Source organism: Nothoprocta perdicaria, unplaced genomic scaffold (assembly GCF_003342845.1).
Source record: "Nothoprocta perdicaria isolate Ctin4 unplaced genomic scaffold, notPer1 scaffold_9, whole genome shotgun sequence".
NCBI lineage: Eukaryota > Metazoa > Chordata > Aves > Tinamiformes > Tinamidae > Nothoprocta > Nothoprocta perdicaria.
Window position 1 is genome coordinate 4,530,883 of NW_020456198.1, and position 17,978 is coordinate 4,548,860.

At 40.9% G+C, this 17,978-nt stretch overlaps 1 protein-coding gene across 1 annotated transcript in view; it reads right to left on the reverse strand.

The window, feature by feature from the left end:
- Window positions 1-17,978, reverse strand: part of PTPRG (protein tyrosine phosphatase, receptor type G) — a 364,795-nt gene that overhangs the window by 115,062 nt on the left and 231,755 nt on the right. The window contains exon 5 of the mRNA XM_026052517.1: window positions 8,432-8,527. Coding sequence (XP_025908302.1) covers window positions 8,432-8,527 — 96 coding nt within the window. The remainder of the gene's footprint in view (window positions 1-8,431; window positions 8,528-17,978) is intronic.

The window sequence follows — 17,978 nt, forward strand, 5'->3', positions numbered from 1 at the left end:
TTAGGGGAAATTGCTCAAACCGAAACACTAAAATATAAGGGACAGCTACAAGAACTAGGACTAACAAACTGTTGTGTAGTTTAATGAGGTAAGCTAATAGTGGCATTCCACTTCAGATTAATATATAATTAATAAGTATTAGAAAAGGAAAAAAAAACCCACCAAAACACTAAGTCCAAAAAAACTAAAAGTCAGTGATCTCGATATTCAAATGAATGTTATCCTATAAGGACACAGAGATCTTTTCCCTGTGCAATGCACTGGATCAGCTCTCATTAAGGGGAGCGACAACTCCAGCCTTTGAGAAGATATCCCATAAAAGACACAGAGTGTGTTTTCCAAATCTCAAACACAGCACAACTCTGCAGGTCTCTCAATAGCAAAAAAAAAAAAAAAGTTTACAGTTTCTTGCTATCATCAGTAATTCCGATGTTTCCATTAAAGCAAATGTTAGCAATGGAATGTGATCCATCACAAAAAGCCAAGTCCCTTGATAACTCATCACCCTTGTTAGCTACGTTCTTCACTACTGCATCAAAATCAGAGAAGTGACAGGGCAAGTTGTGAGTTATGATCCCAGACTTAGCAATTAAGAAAGCATTTACAGTGCATTTGAAGGAGAGAGGGGAAAAAATCTCATTTTCATCTCTGATTTTTTTCAGGCACTCTGAAACTGCATTCCTCCAGACATACCTGAGATTAAAACAGCAACAAAAAAATCCCCAAAGTCTCATGCACTGGTACTTTGCTACTACCAAAAGAACTGCATGGCCCTGCTCTCTATTCAGACTGTATCCTTCAAAAATCAACCTTACAAAAAAGCTCAAATTGAAAGTATTATGCTTTGGAGGTCATCTGATACCGAATCTGGCTTTCTGCTCCTCTGCCTTACTGGAAAGTACCACAAAAAACAGTGTTTAAAGCCAGAGAGAAGAAGGGAAAGGAAGATGAACACTCAGGCACTGAAGAAGATAAGTGCACATAAGGCAGATTATCTTTGCACGCTGCGGTCAGCCTGTGGATGGGAAAGTTTTGAAGGCAGCAGGCTGCAGCCTTCGCCATGCAGAAGCTGCAAGTGTCTCCTGGCAGCGCGCTGCCGCCGCTACCGGGAACGGCGCAACACGTCCCCATCTCCTCCCCTGGCCCAAACGCTCGGGATGCTCACGATGCCCCGGGGTGTCCCGTTCAGGACCCATTCCCACAGGATTGCGAGGGCTTGGCTCATCCGCACTGCTGCCAATGCATGGAAAATTTGGGATGCTGCCCATGGCCCTGGGCTGGAAGGAGAGCAGGCAGCCGTGCAGGGTACCCGCTCTCACATTCTCTTTTTCCAAGCAATGATCTTGCAGGAAGATCATTATCATCCTTCCTCAACAGCCAAAAACTTCCCTGCTAAATCCAAGCCTTCCGGAGGAATTGCTGTTTGCTCAGCACTCCTGGGAGCCAGGCTACCCATATGGGCACTCCAATAAAGACTGAAGGATCTCATCATAGAAATCCTTCTTTATCTGTTTTCCTTACAAACTCTGAAACTCTGCCCTAAATAGCCATTTTACTACTAAACAGCATCTGTAACATATTTGACCTGTACAAACGTATGAACTACAATAAGGTTAAAGCCTCATTGTTAAGTGCTTGGAAGTCGATAAATAACAAAATTGGAACTACGCGTGTTGGCAGCTTCTTTTTTCTTTTTTTTTTTTTTTCCCCCTTTCTTTAAACGCACAGAGCTATTCCCCATCTGTTCTCCCCCTCTTTTCTTCCTTTACATAAAATATTCAGAAACATTCCAATTTCCCAAAGAAATTATCAACAGCAGTTGAAATGAAAAATCTAAACATGAAAAATTGGGGGTTCATGTTGAAAAACATTCTTTTTGTTTTCCTTAATTGAAAAGGTAGAACATATTGTCAAAACTGACATTTTGCAGGTATTTTTATCTCCTGCTCTTAACCAACTTCCTCCTATGCAAGTTTTCTGATCATCACGAATGCCTGTCTTTGGTACCGAGACTTGCCTGTTTTGGCCAAAGAAAGCACCTTTGGAAGCTGTTCAGGGCCATCTGCCTATTGAAATCAACCCAGATTTAATCTGCTTCAAGAGCTGCTCAGAACTTCAAAATCTCCATGGGACAAAATCAGTCACTCTTTCCCTTCCCTTCCTCTTCCTCTTCCCTTCTCTTCTCATAATTTTACCTCCATTTATTTCCTGGAAGGTAGATGAATCTTTTCTGCTGCAGAAATGCTTCGTTTTACTATAATTCACTCCTTGCATTGCACAAGCTGCTTCTCAGGAAAATCTACTGGCTGTGGTGTATTAAGGCAAGCCCATCTTCTCTAATCTGCTGGTCCTTTATATGTTAGAGTAGCTACTTTATATTTTTACATTATTTCTTAATTATGCAAAGGATGCAGTTTGGCTTTTATTAGTGGGGGCTAATAGTTTTAAATGACTGCAATGACTTTAAAAATACTAGGAAATTACTTTGATGATTAAGAGCACATTTCAAATTTCTCTGCTTGTATCCTATTGCATGGAGCATTAATACATAACACATACACACAAACTTCTACAAATTTCTTTTCAAAGACATTGAATAACTAGTTTAAGGACGCGCACTTTTTTGTTATGAAGATAAAAATAAATACCTGTGGTAATTACTAAATAATACTGCCAATCAATAATGGTTTTATTATTCATAAGCTACTATTAATAAAATACTATGGATTCTAATGTAACCATTAAAAGAATTAATACTGTAATTTAATTTTAAGGTCTTTACATGCATCTGAAGTCTATTAAAATAAATGAAAAGCCTCTTGATGACTCCGGATGATGCCCTGCATGTTAATGATGCTATGTAGTATTTGAGCTACTGTAAATCCCCTTTTAAGATATTGCCTAAACACTGAAGCACTGATTATACAGGTGGCCATAAGAGCGTTTTAAGAAACATCTCCCTCTTTGCTCTCGTCTTCAAAAATCAAACTAGGTTTGGTCAGATTTTCGAAAAACATCATTCTATGGGAGTGCTGGAACTAACGAATTGCAAGAAACTGAGGAAGGGACACAGGAACCTTATTTCCTACCAGGTATGGCTCTCTCAAAAGCTACTATATTTAAAACAGTTGTTCACTGAATTTACTTGGTTTTGATTGAAACTCCACAAAACGGTTGATGACAAGAAAGAAGGAATTAAAAAAAAGGCTTCTAGGGAAGTTAAAAATTGAATTCTATTATTTGAGAACCATATATAAAAACACATATTTGAGCAAGGAAAGATTTTGATAGAATTCCCTTGATTTATCTTGTGCTTAGCTCATTTAAGCACATGCAAAAAGAGTTATTGATTGGCTTCATGAAGCACGCCAAGATCTACTACCAAAAATTCCTCTAAAAGCAAGGCACAATTTCCATTTTTTTTCTCTGAACAGCAAATCTCTGCATACAGGAGTGAGGAGTAAATATAAAGACATTTAGGCAAAAATACCACAGACGCACAAAAACATTTTGCAGTATTTTTTCAACACTCCTAAAAAAAACAGTAATATTGGAAAGGCAGGATAAGAATAGCACTCCAGTAAAAGATCTGGAAAAAAAAATCTCTATTTTTGTCCTTGGTACTTCCGCACAATCCCATTAGCAGCCCATTTGCCTCCAAGTGCCCAGTTACCTTTAAATCTAGCCCTGTACTGCTAACACTGATTGATCAAGTTATCAACACATCATTCTGAAGATCATTTTAATGATGAAAGCATTGCTAAAAGTTATTTTAAAATTCATTTTTACTTTAACTTCTTTAGAGATGATTTGTTTGAGTACCTGAGATACAGTAACTAATCACTGATGGTTTTCTTTGCAAATAATAAAATAGATTTATACGTCCTCCCGGTAGGAGCGCAGATTCCATCGCCTCCTCCTGAATTTCTGAGCTATCGAGTATTTGATGAGAGCTTAGGGAATCAGTATTGTATCTTTCACAGCAGTAATCAAGGAATGAAGCATTCTCTGCTGTAATGAATCTACTGCAGGCTTGAAAGATGAATATTTCAAATGCAAAAGCAATATGTTTGTTTTGAACACATTTAACTTTGGCTTTAATAAAGCAAGTAGTGAAGTGTGCAATGAATTATATTGCTAGATGGTTAAAACAGAGCTGTGCAGTATGTCTGAATGCATTTAATCCAAGTAACTATTCATTTTAAATGTGACTTGTAAATACATATTACATGAATATATCTGAATGGATGATTCAGGAACCCGCAAGAGATCAGGGCCTTGCACTGCTGCCTTGCTTCAAACCAGCCCAACCTGACAATTAACCACAGCCCAGAGCCTGAATATCATTAAATAGGAGCTGAACCTCAGGCAGGCTGAAATTAAGCATATGTACAGAGCTATTTAAATGAGGGCTGGTTAAATCAAGACTTAAGGTCCCTGTGGGATTAAGACCTAAAGGTTGATTCAAGCAGCTTGGTGAGTCTCAACCTGCAGCCACAGACACTTTCTGAGAGGTCCACCAGACCATAAAGACCTGCGGTGGGTCCTGTCACCGGCACGGTTGGCACTTCTGCAGATCTGGAAGCTTTTGCTACAGCCCATGGGGATGATCCTGGCTGCAAGTAATGGATATATGAAGCTAAACATCCTCTACAAGCACTAGGTTCGCTGTGAAATACTGCTGAAAGGCAGCCTCTATACTAACATAAACCCTCATAATTGTTTTCACCTTCTGAAAAAAGTTTGCAATAAGGCAAGAGAAATCACTGGCATTATTTTATTTTCTCCAAGCAGTTGTTTCTTTGTTAATAAAAAAAGAAAAAAAAAAAAAAAAAAAGTTTTCTTTAAGAAAAAGAAGAGTTTCATGGTCCACATCATTTTTATGCTTTAATTCCTTCTCCCTCTTGAAATATACTGAATATTTCCTATGCAGATCCCTGCTTTGAGAAAACACCTTTTTTTTCCACCAGTCGCTTCAACAACGCTGCACATTTACCAGCTTTAACAGCTAGGGCAGCCTCTGAACATAGAAGGCTGCAGCTCCCTGCAAAGAAACAAGAGCTGGGAGACGGAGATGCACAGGTAAGGGAGCTAGCGGACACAGGGACGATTTATCCCTTTTAATTAGAAATTTTCTTTGTTTGTTGGGTAGACTAACCTGTGACCAGCATGCATATGCCGATGTCTGCATGCATATGGAGACAAAGTTTGTCACATATGTTGACAGAATCTATCCTTTGCAAGGCAAGCGAAGAGAAAGGCACAGATTTCCCTGGCACAAATAACAACAGAGCTCCAAGTGCCTCTGCAAGCCAAGCTCAGCACCAATGGGCTCTACCTGAAAATTGCCCTTGAAAGAGTGAATTTCATACGGAAAATTCTCATATAGCCAAAGTTAAATTATTTAAGATGGAGGAAAGAGGGTTCTTAATTATTTAATGTTTCACCAATAATTATATAGCTCAGTGTAATGTTCGCTCACTGCTGAACCTGATTTTCACAGGAACATTTGTGAACATCAGTCAAACAAAAAACACCTGCCAGACTACGAGTTCAGTCAGGCTGGTACCACTGCAGTCATTCCAACATTAGGAAAAATACCAGTCTTGACTTCACGGCGAATCCTACTCAGTAATTTCGCTCCTAAAATATTTATGTAGAAAAACATGCACAATTCAGTTTCCTGATATATTTTTAAAACACGTTATGTTCTGTAATTCCTACTACTCTTTAAAACTGCATTCCAGGTTAGTGAGTTAGAGATGGGACTATAGCTGTGCAAGAGGGCAGAGCATCAAATTAATACTTGAATAGTCAAAGCTACCAAACAAAAAGGGAACAGAGACATGCTGTGGTTTCATTCAAAAGCTGCTCCGAGTGAGTCTTAAAAGACAGTTTATAAATTAGCTGCACAAAACACTAGCAAGGGTAGGCTTGCCCACATGGTGCCCTGGGGAGCAAGGCTAAAAGGGCACTGAGCATTTCTGAACAAAACTTTCCCGAAAGGTTTTTTTCCAAGTCGTGCTTCAGCAGCTCCATCATGCAGTATACAGCACAGGGAACTAAAATGGCACTGCAGTCATACACAGAAACCATAGGGATCTACAAAAGTTTATCACCATCAGTTAAGAATGCTATGCTAAAAACAAAAAAAAAAACAGACAAAAAAGCTTTATTTTTAAATGTCTACTTTAAGTCTGAGAGCAATAAGTTCATAAGTTGCTCTATCCATTCCATATAGGAGCTTCATATTTAACTATTTCACTGTCATCTAATTTTTCACCTCCAAACCTGCAGAACCTCCATGTGTTGATCTCATTCCCATGGGCGGTGGATACTCTCTTCCAAAGCCTCTTATCTCTGCAGAGGATGCAAGTTCACTCAAGTAAAGCCCACAGTTACTCACTGCAAGGCTGTCCTGCTCAATGTCTTTGTGACAAGCTCTGGAAAGCCCTGATGATGGCCAAAGTCACAGTTGTCATGTTAAGGCCCATCAGTTTATTTCTACTGGTCAGAATTTGTCATACGCCCTTCAAGGACAGGGTCCCAGGTCTCCACAGATCTCTCCTAGCAGCTTCCCATCTTGGAGGAGAGCTATAAGGAAGCCTTGATACAGTGTCAGGACCAAAAGATTTAGGGATCATCACTGATTTATAACTTCATCTCAGAAGTAAGGAAAAACAAACCAAAAATATCCTTGAAACTAGAAAACAGTTGTCACTAGGTCACTTTGCCAAAGAACTAACTTACCCCCAATTCTCTAGGTGAGCTCAGGGACTTTTTATAAGTCATGGCTTCAGATTTTGTGGCTCCTGGAGCAGAGCAACCTACCTGCACCATCACCTGGACTTCCCAGCCTAAAGTCTTGTGGCCTGTAGGGTTGGAAATGATGAAGAGTAGAGATTTCTACCTCCCTGAAGGGACCACAGTACTCATTTGTGGTCTTAAAGAGCCTGAGGTCTCTCACAATCCAAGATTTTTTATGGCACTACAGGATATTTTAGATTATATTTAGTGAGTTTAATGGCTTCCTCAGAATCACACTAAGTGGGACTTGTGCTAACTGCAGCACCTGGCTTTGCATGTGGGGAATACAAAAAAAGTCGCACTGACACTTTAAGATCCTCTAAAAATGGTTTCCTTGAAATGTCAAATACTAACTCGAAATGGTAGAACACGGGGCAGTGCTTCACATGACCTGTGTGCAGCACAGGTGGGTAATTTAGTGATTCCAGATGCAGAATGGCCTTGTGCACGTTCTATGCCATGATGTAAGATGTTCTCTCTCTGACAGCGCACACATTACAGACATAACATCAGCTCTTCATCACTGCATGAATCACATGTGATTGAGACCGAACAACTTTGGTTTTTTTATTCCTAAGCTTCTACCACATAAGGCCAAACTCAATTTGCCCAATCCTTCTCATTGCACATCAAGATTAAGAAAGCCAAGGAATCATCCTGGGAAGCCACTGCACATTATCTGAGCTCCACCAACCCCTTCCTAGCATTAAACACCTCAGAAGTGCTCCAAATTCAACCACGATGAATTTAACGTGCCTACTTGCCCTAGCCTGATGTCAGCAGCGTTAACAGCAACTTATACAATACAAAGATCTGTCCTTTTTTTTCCTTATCAAGGCATTTGATCAAAATCAGTGACACAGAAAAAGACTTATTTAATTTGAGCAAGAGTCAGGCTTGTCACCCTAATAACGCAAGGAAAAGGAAGGTATTTACATATGGGTACTTGCATATTCTTTTTTATCTGAGTTCACATTGTGTTCCACGGCAAAAATGTAGGTGAGGCCAATCTACCAGAAGAGTCAAACCCTCCCTTGATCTTCCCTCCCCATCTTGCCCTCTTCTGCAAAAGCAGTGCTCTGGGTTATTTCCACCTCTCCGTTCACAGGGGTGCGGAGCTGCTCCGGTTCCCTCCGTATTTTAAGAGGGGGATGCGTAAATGCGCTCATTTGGAGATGCAGCCTGCTCAAGAATTTGCTCCTATGTCAATTGAAGAAGCAGCTACCCCAGATAAGATTGATGGGACTTATTGATTCGTTTTCTCTCAGGGTAGGCTGGAATTCTAAGTTTTCTCTAAACACAATCAGCTTACAGCAGTTTATTAATATTCCTGGGACCTCAGCAACGTACTTCAGCACGGAAAGAAGTTCCATGATAAATGTGTTTGCCAATCTGCATCGGGAAAGGAGCTATAAAGCTGGCACAATTCATGCAAATTTTTTCTTAGTTGCTAAATACACTTATTTACATTTTAAATCACGCATAGACAATATGAAATAGCTTTCTTTTAGACAGGTGTGAACAAGAAAACAGATGCATCCATTAAGCTTGCAACAATTCAATGAATTAAAGGCACTTCCTGGCGAATGCTTTGCTTTATGTACATAGCCACTGTTCAACTTACTTGAAAAAACACAGCCATGGCTCCGACTACCCTGTTTTCTAGAACTGCTGTTCCAAAACTGTCAAAGTCATCCGGATTGTAGAAGTAAATCTGCATCTGTAAAAATTAAGAACAACAACAAAAATCACATATATTGCTGATTCACGCAGCTTTCCAATGAGATGCTGCATACAGGGCCACACGTAGAGCCCCTGTTATGAACCCGTGATAAAGGAATTCTGTGGAACAATATTGTTTAACTGGCACTGTGATTAATAGCGTGACCGCCCTACTGGGCCAGTAACCAGGGAACGGAGTTGATGCAATGCATTTTGATAAACCAACGGATAAGCAGCATCGCCAGGCTGCTCAGATGGCAAACTTGGTGCTTTCTACCCGGATATCTTCATTCCTTTGTTCACTGCAGACTCCTCTCCCGCTCGGCTAAATGTGGTAAACATATTTATCTTAAAAATATAGAGAGTTTTTAAGAAGGATTTTTACGTTTAGAGTTATTCCTTTATTCCTAAAGCAATTTGTAAGATAAAAGTGTTTCTCTGTAGCAATGCATTTTCATGAGCTGCTGATACTCAGGACTATCAGTTAGGGTCAGGCTTCTCTCCGACTTCCATTAAATTTCACGACTTTTATTTCCAAAGCTTCAGCACTCAACAGAAAGCACAAGTAAAATAAAACTGGACATTTGGATGTCGTTTTAGGACAAATAATAAATATTAACAGTTAAGCAAACCATAAGTGAAAGCAGGTGAGGGCAGTGCTTACCGCAAACCAGCGAATGTCCAGGTTACATAAATCCAGGATGATCGAGGGACACCTTCACGTGGCCTCATGCAGAGCCACCCAAGTGCACAAACACCCCAGGAGCAAGGGCAGCCTGCAGGGGCTATGGCCACCACGGCTCCGATTTTCCTGCACGGCCGTGGTTGCACCCGCTGCCCTGGCTGAACCCTGCCTGCTCGTGGCAAGGCCAGCACGTGCCTTGCTCTCCAGCTGCTCCTTCGCCAAACATGCCCCGGGCCTCCACAGCAGCCAGCACTCGCTCCAGCTCCGATGCAACTCTCCTTTGTGACCTTATGCCATGCAAAGACCACCTCCAGAAAATATTTTTCAGGTTGCCACGTTTTATGTACTCTGTATTGTACGTACTCTACAGCTGCTAAAGCGAGAGACATGTGCGTGGTGGTAACAGCCCAACATGAGACGTGGCCTCTGCTCCTCCTCTGCCCGTCACCGTTCCTGCTCCGGCATTTCCCACCATTACCAGGTTACAACAAACAGCCACAGAGCACGTAGCTAAACGCAGCCCCAGGAAGCTGCTTGGGGCTCTTGCTGCTTTTCCAAGATCGTGCCGCACGACAAATCCTACCCTCTGACAAACACTAGTGCTTCTCTTCGCCTATTCTGACATGTTGTACGTGACCAGATGACATGATATCAGCTTTTATCTTCTACAGATATGCTCCTAGTCATACTTACTGATTCTGGCTGTATATGAGAGTTGCAATGTGCAAGGCTGGCAAAGCACCTACACATCCAATAAAGCAGCAGCGGCTGGAGAAAGAGCTAAGATGAAGACCAGTCTCTTTGGAGGTGCAGGCACTTTTACAGAAGGAGGATAAAACAAGACCATGCTCCAAATGGCTAACAAAAAAAAATGAAAAAAATTATCTGGAACTCACTCCAGCTTCATAAAATTGGAAAGCAATTTTCTCGCCCTGTTCTGGGCTCTCTATTTCTCGTGCATTCACAGCACACACCGAGATGCTGGCAATGTCTCACTAAGTTGGTGGTGCCTCCAGGTTCTGACAGTTCATGCTTTGAACAAATGTGCATGGAGAAGCTTCCATCCATCTCTGTAGATATTAGAAACAGTTTGTTGCAGGTGGAATTGCTTAAGCTTGAATTTAACAATGCAGACAAAAGCTCACAAAATATTTGCAAATTGCATTTTACTCTCCTTTAAAGTAAAGTCTAAAATAAGTTATACTTTATAAAATACTTCAGCGTATAGTCCTCCTAGGAGCTTATGAAGGGAGGTATCACTACACAGGTTCAGTATATGCCAAAACCTTTTGGATCATTTTTGCTCATGGCTTTTTAAGGAAATTAATTTTTACAATACACTTCTGGATAGCAGTGCAAAGGGCTAAGGTAAAAAGGTGGTTAATTCAGACCCCATATCTCAGCAGTGCAATTTCAGAGACTAATCAAGAACCACATTCTGCATTGATTACCATACACACTGAAACATTTTCCCACTGCTCCCTGGTGTTTTTCCAAAGAGCGTGGTCCCCCTCTCCACATCCATCAAGTCAAAGGGAACTGTCTCATATGAAAAATTATCATCATCTGTCACAGAGTAGCTTCTGTATATATTCATATAGCTAGAAGGAACATTTCAGGGGTAGAGTCTCCCAGGAATTGCTATTATATAATTTGCACGCGCATACATTGCAAAAACAACGTTAAGAGGATGGTAAAGTTGCATTCACAAAGCCCCATGGTTCAGGCTGCTCATGAAACCACACCTGTACACTGCTGAGCATCTCTAGGAGGACGATTTTCTAATTATGTGATCACATACTGCTCTCTCCCATAATATAATATCATCTGTTTTCCCACAATTTACAATAAAATGTAGTGTATCTAAAGCATTTTTCTTCTCTTAATACCTAGTATACATAATATTGTACACATTTATCAGTAGGTATTTAATATTTTCTATGGATGGCATAACGTTCTTTATATACAAATCAGGAATAAGACAGTTAACCATAAAATTAATTTCACTGTATACTTAAGTGGTCTAAACACGCCAGAAAATTTCCATTATTACTCCGTATTATATAATTAGTATATACAATATATGGCGCACTTTGCATATGAATGAATTCTACTGTCTGCGCCTGCTACACACAAAGTAGCAAGACAGAACGCAACAAAAGGGCATTTAACGCTAAAGAAAATTGGGATCTTATTATGATACGTCATCCTGAAAAGCACGATGGAGCATCAGCCACGACTGTGCATCAAACTGCACCGTGCCACTGCCCAGCTTCTGTGCCAGGAAGCACTGTTGTGTTGTACATTCTTGCAGGCAATTTCACAGTGGCTTGTTTTCCAAAATTGTATATATAAAATATATATATTTAAGGGCTTGGAATCCCTTAGGATTTGGAAAAGTGGGCTATACCCATTGCGTCTGCTATAGCATGTCACTAACTGTCCACAGGCAGAACGCTCCGTTCCAGCATCCGAGCTCACTGCTCCAAAGAGCCTTCCAGAGCAGAGCTCCCAGGGGACACGGCAGCCCTGTTTCCTCCTGCACGATATACTGGATTTGTGAGTCTTTCACACCCAGCTCTGTTACAACTAACAAGGCCAGGAAAAGCTTACATGGACTTTCTTAACCCTCAGACACGCAACACAGCGGGATGCTTTTATGCACCCTGTAAAGAACTATTATTTAAAACATGCAGTGTCCAAGCAGCTTCACATTTTCACTAATGTGACATGGCTAAAACAAAAGAAAACTTCACCGTGCACACGAAGGCACTTCTCTTGCAGGAGGACTCTTCTCCATGCTACAATTATACCAACAGCACTGCAGCTATACAACTTCACCAAGGCAGAGCAAGGGCAACAATCTTCTTTTAATGGAAAAACTGTATGCTTTCACACCCTTAACACTATAGAAGAGCAGAATTGTTTTCACACAAACTTGAAAGAGATTTGCTGTACAGGAGAGATTAAGCCTGAAAAAATCTCACCGAAGAGGACAATCTTCAGAATGTTTCGAGTTCCTTAAAACAGAGGATTAGAAAGAAAACTCTCATCCAGCCCAGGAGATAATTGCCAGTGGCCCTAGAACATGGCATCATGTTTTCTATTCTCTATTTTCTCTGTTTTCTATTTTCTCCAGAAAAATCCAGTGCCCAAACGGTCCAACCTCCGGGTATATCAGGCCTTTTTCCAGGTGACAGTAATTGAACTCTCACATGAATGAAGGCACTGCATCCACCTAAGAATGGTATGATCCCTTGACCTGGAGCATCTTCACTTCCATGTTCCCGTCAGCTACATCTCTCTCTGCACCAAGCCATGAGACATTTTCCTCCTTGTTCGAGTCTATCTATCCCTCAACAACCCTCCTCCAAGCTCTCCACAAAGCAGACAATATGGGGATTTTCGAATCAAAAGCGGACTGCCACCTCCCTGTATTTTAAGAATAGAATAACCCAACAGTGTACATGAGAATTACTCAGAAATACTGAGTAATCAACTCACTGGGGATCAACTTGGACTTCAAGTAGAATTGCCCCCGAGTGCTAAATCTTCTTTAAGAAAAGCCATTGGGTTGCCAAAGCTGAGCCTGCTTCAAATGGGCGACTTCTCCTCCGCACGTTGCATGGCAAACACTCCGTGCTCTTCATTTGGATGCGTCTCCTTTGCTTGGCCACATGGGTATCCAGAAAGAAATCGCCATTCCCACGCACGACAACTTTGCTCTTGTTACCCTACTACAAAGGCAGAAAGTTTGAATCTAATAGAGACTATCACAGCTAACCTCATTCTGCGCTTATGAGAGAAAAGCCACAATGAGCATTTGATGGATCCCAGAAGACGCGAGTGAGTTCAAAGCAACCCTAAGAGACTGGAAACCGAGCAAGGACATTTTCCATTGTCAGATGCCAAGGATTTTAAAAATAAATAATTAAGACTTTTAAACTGGGCTGCTATCACCCTGTGCAACCTCTGACAACAGATTTCTCTTCAGATTAAAAAGCGAACAAAGGCTCATTGTGCTCGCACAGATGCGGAGTACAGAATATTCAATAGCATCAGGAATGCTGGTGGCAGGGAAAAGATCATCAGAATTAGCTTTCCGCTCATTTCCTTCCCAGCAATCCAAGGACTACCATGCAATTTAAAGCTTAAAAAAAAAAAAAAAAAAAGAGTTTTATAGGCCAGCCAATTTTTTGATGAATCAGCCAGCAAGACACACAGGCAACATTTATGTGGTTTATTATGTGCTCCTTTTGAAACTCAGAGTATTTTCACAAGAGCAAAACACACGGGCATAGCAGGTAACATGCAAATCTGTGCTGAGTGGTGAAGCAAAAATTTTTAAATGGTTGCTTTAAATGACAGAGTTAATCACTGAACATACTAAGTCTTGCTGCTTATATTTTAAGAATAAATTATTCTCAACCACTTTTGCAGCTGATTTTGAAATCTCTCACAAAAAAACAAATTGTGCTAAGACTATGAATCATACGTGATGTTCTTTTCTAATTGAAAGCCCGTATGTAACTTCCTTCTGCTTTAAATATGTGCATAGATTTCTAGCAAACTGGAGGATGTGATCCATTTCAGTGGAATAAAAATTAGCTACAGGCATAATGTAATCTGTACTGCAGCACTGAAAATCCAGAGCAACTGTCCTGCAGTCAGTGGGTTTAGAAGAGCATGAGATCTATATTGGGGTAATCAAATTTGATGTTTGACTTCTCATTACACTCTCTTAAAAATAAATAAATAAATAAAAAGCCCTTATCATTTATAATATATACTGTATCTGCTCAGAGAAGGGGGTGGGGGAGTGAATCGTGATGTTTTCCAGTTCTCCTACTAGAGCTTGAAGTAATAAAACAGAGTATACTGCATTCTTTTTAAAAGATAAAGTTGAACAGGAGTAGATAATGGCATGTTTTTCCTGCCTAGTCTATTATTCATCAGTGAATTTTTAACTATAGCTAGGCAGGTAAAGAGATGCATTTTGAATGTCATCACTTAGTATTTTACAGCACCTAAAAGTGTGCCGGGCAAATTGCAAAACACGGAGTCAGACAAGGTCTTTGCCTTCAAGTAACTGCAACTTGATAACGAACACAATGCAGACCTGAAAAAGCTAAGGGAGCTAAAACAACAGGAAGAACAAAGATCAGAGAAGTGAAACAACAGCATTTAACTCAGTTTAGACACTTGTATGCCTCAGAAGTATGATAAAGACCTCTTTAATCTTTTTTAATAGTAAGTATGAATTATTGATTCATTATCTACGAGCAGAGGCGGAATGTCTATATTATAATGAAAGTCAAGACTAAATGATTTAAGTGTCTTTTCGCCTGGGAAGGGTTGGGTAGGTGTTGCACATCCAACCATAACCCTGTGCCCTGGCCCTGTTGTAGTGCACTGAGGTGACACCAAGCTCATCCAATTGTGTGCTTAAACGTGCTGCTGGAGCAGGGCTGTATCACTGAGAATCTCAACTGCTAAGTCCTGCACGATAAAAGAGAACTGTTTCAGCAAGGCAGAGTCTATCCTCATTTCTCCTTCCACAAATAAACACCCCCTAGGCCTGCTTCTATCCCAACCAAGAAAATCCACTCTTGTGTACATACACACAGTCATTACACGAGGAAGGCACATTTGATGCTAAAAAGCTCTATGTTGCATTCACTTGTATTTCCATAATATGAAAATAACGGTTTCAGTGTTTATGCTTTCCCTAACATGAAACTTTTTTGCAATTGCTTTGTACGCCGAATAACAGCCAAATGATTCACCATGAAATGAAGTCTGGAAAATCGTTTTGGATAAATGGAACTATAAATTCAATAGAATTTCCATGACAACATAGATTGCAACACTCTGCCACAAGTAAAATGTTATAAATCATTCAAAGCCAACGAGAAACAGCAGTAAGTCTTCTCTTTCACAAACACAAGACCCTTGAATTATGAGGCTGTGGTTATCACCTAACCATGCAAAGTCTCACATTTGTGCTCTTCTTCCTTGCTAAAAACGCTGTTTTGTAGACCTGACCTCCTTCCAGCCATGTGAAACACTCATACCAACATGTACCAACTTAGGCACAATCAGCACTAGGCTTTTTGAACCTTTCTTGCTTCTCCCTTCTTCTACAAATGTTTAAATACCTTGATCCTGTGGCAATGACACTCACATGTCCTGGTTCATCACAATATCTTCTTAGATTGTCAAATTTAGGGAGTTCTCTTCCTAGAAACATGTGCAGTAACTACACAACAGGCTGTAAAAAAAAGGATGTGAACCACATGTCCCAAGAGGTAGATGAGAACAAAGACAGGAAGGAGGGAAAAATACTAAAGTATGAAAGATTACACCACTCAGGATTGCTAATTCTTTCACTTCTGCTACACAGCTCCTGGTATTTGATATTTTGCCTAAAGTTTGGACCCTTTCAAATCACAATGGCTGTCACGCCCAGGTATGGGAAAAAAGCCTCGAAGACACAAAGCTTCCCCCTTCCTGAAAAAGTAAGTCCATAAAGTCAGAGACAAATAACACATTAAGCTAGTTTAGGAGTGCAAATATCAGTATTTCTTAGAAACTAGGCCTTTTGATAACTTCAGAGGAAGAAGCATCTAGTCCAAGGACTAGAATCCCTCCTGCTATCATACCACAATCTACACTATCCTGCTATCAACACCACTATCATAAGCTACCATCTTGGGAGTAGCGTCAGAAAGAAAAGCTTGGGGTTCTTGTTCATTTGTTTAACATGTCAGGAAAGGAGGGTCACTTGAGGAACTCGGGCAGGCCCCACAAGGAGTATTACCATCAATACCAACTTATAAATAATTTCTATTCGATGTAGGACAGATGCCATGGGAGCTCAGTGCTGACACACAAGAAGTTTCATCCACATACCCTAAAGGCAACTTCCCAGGCTCCTGGAGACCAAATGAGGTCTTAGTTGGTCGTTAGCTCCGACACTCAAGACTCTGCTGGAGACTTTTTGGCTTATTTACTGAGTCTTGGTGATACGGGCTTTATCTAACTGCAATATGAACACAGCATATTACAAAGAGATGGCGAGCACATGCCATGCTGAGACTCCCACTGCAGTGAGAGACAAGATTTGCTTTCTAAAACTGTCCAAATGTCCAAATTAGAACCAGCACTTAGCTGCTGGCAGGGTGAAAAACTGAAACAGGCAATTTAGGAAGTGGCTAAGCACCAAATGCTGCAGAAACTAAAAATTAGCTAGATGCACTGAGAACAGCTCTGAACCCAACCCAAAAGTGACTGCTACTGATCTGTTTCTCTTAGGCTATCCTATAAGAAGGACTAAGCTATCAAAGGAAGAGTTTTCAGCTCTGAAACACCCAAACTGTACATATTTCAGCAGGTCTTTAAAGAACCCATTTGCTTTTTTAAAGATCAAGAAGCACTGCCAGAATGGGGAGAAAAGCTGGGATTCCCAGCAGAAACAGCACTGTGCAATGCAAGGAGTAGAGGGAGCGAGGAAAGGAGCTGCACTTAGAAACAGCCCCCCTGAAAGCACACTCCTCCTAACATGTGTGATTAATACAATTTCATATACCAGTCACTTCAAAGACGCACTAGCATAAGTATTCACTCTTCCGAGAGCTCACATCTTAGCACAGATTATTCTTTTTGTACTGCGAATTTCAGAACATCCTGTGTGGTTTATTAGTTGTTTTTGCCTTTTTTTTTTTTTTTCTTTTTAAGAGAAGGCAAGCTCTTCCATGAGGTTTAATGATCTTAAAAATGCCTCAGATGAAATGTTAAGATAGTTACAACTTCGCTGCATCTCTGAATTCAAAGCAGATGGGACCCGGTTTTGGAAGCGCTTTGCTGGGCGAAAGGCCATTCCTGTCTCGGAGGGGATGGGGAGCCCCCCGGGCTGTGCACTCGCAGAGCTATTTTTGTTTATGAACTGTGAACTGCAAAGGCAACTACAGCAGAAGCAGCCCCTGAGAAGAGCCTGCTTGGAGAACTTCGTAAATCAGGGCAAAAACAACACGGGCTTTCCCATATTTTGCAGGACGTGCATGTAGCTAAGGCAGTGTGGTAACTGCAAGGGCAGATGTACAGATTTCCTCTCATAAAGCGGGCAGGGGGTTCAACACGAGGGTGTCTCCAAACATGCAGATTACTGGGGGGGAATGGAGACCATCCCTGTACTGCAGGTACCAGGCTCATTCTGCCACATGCTCCCAGATAGACCAGGAGAAAGATTTTTCCAACATGAGCACTTAATGCAGGAATTCAACATCATGTTTCTCAAAAAGATTTATTATAGAAAGAGGGAGAACCCATATCCTTTCTGAAAACCAGGCTCCTGTAAGGTCACCTTAAATGGAAATACCCCCAAAATGGTGTCTACTCCATGTCCTTACTCCTTTGGAAAATCTTGCATGGAGTACATCACTGCCTTCAGGCCCTCATTTTCTTGTGTGCTGCGTCACTTTCTTTACCCTTGGACTGTTTCTTCTGGTTGAAAAGCAAAGCCTCCACACATCTGAACTGCAGTGTTAAAAAGTTTGCAAACTTTTCTTTTACAGATTTTTGAAGACAAAATAAGGACATGGAAAAAAAAAAAAAGCTGAGCTTCTCATAGAGACAGTACTCAAACGCATTGTGCTCTTTGACAGTGATTTCACTTGAAAATAAGCCTAGATTTGCAGTTACTGAGCTCCAGTTTAGACAGCTGCTAAACTTCACTCCCACCTGAGCTGCGTCAGCTGGCGCAGAC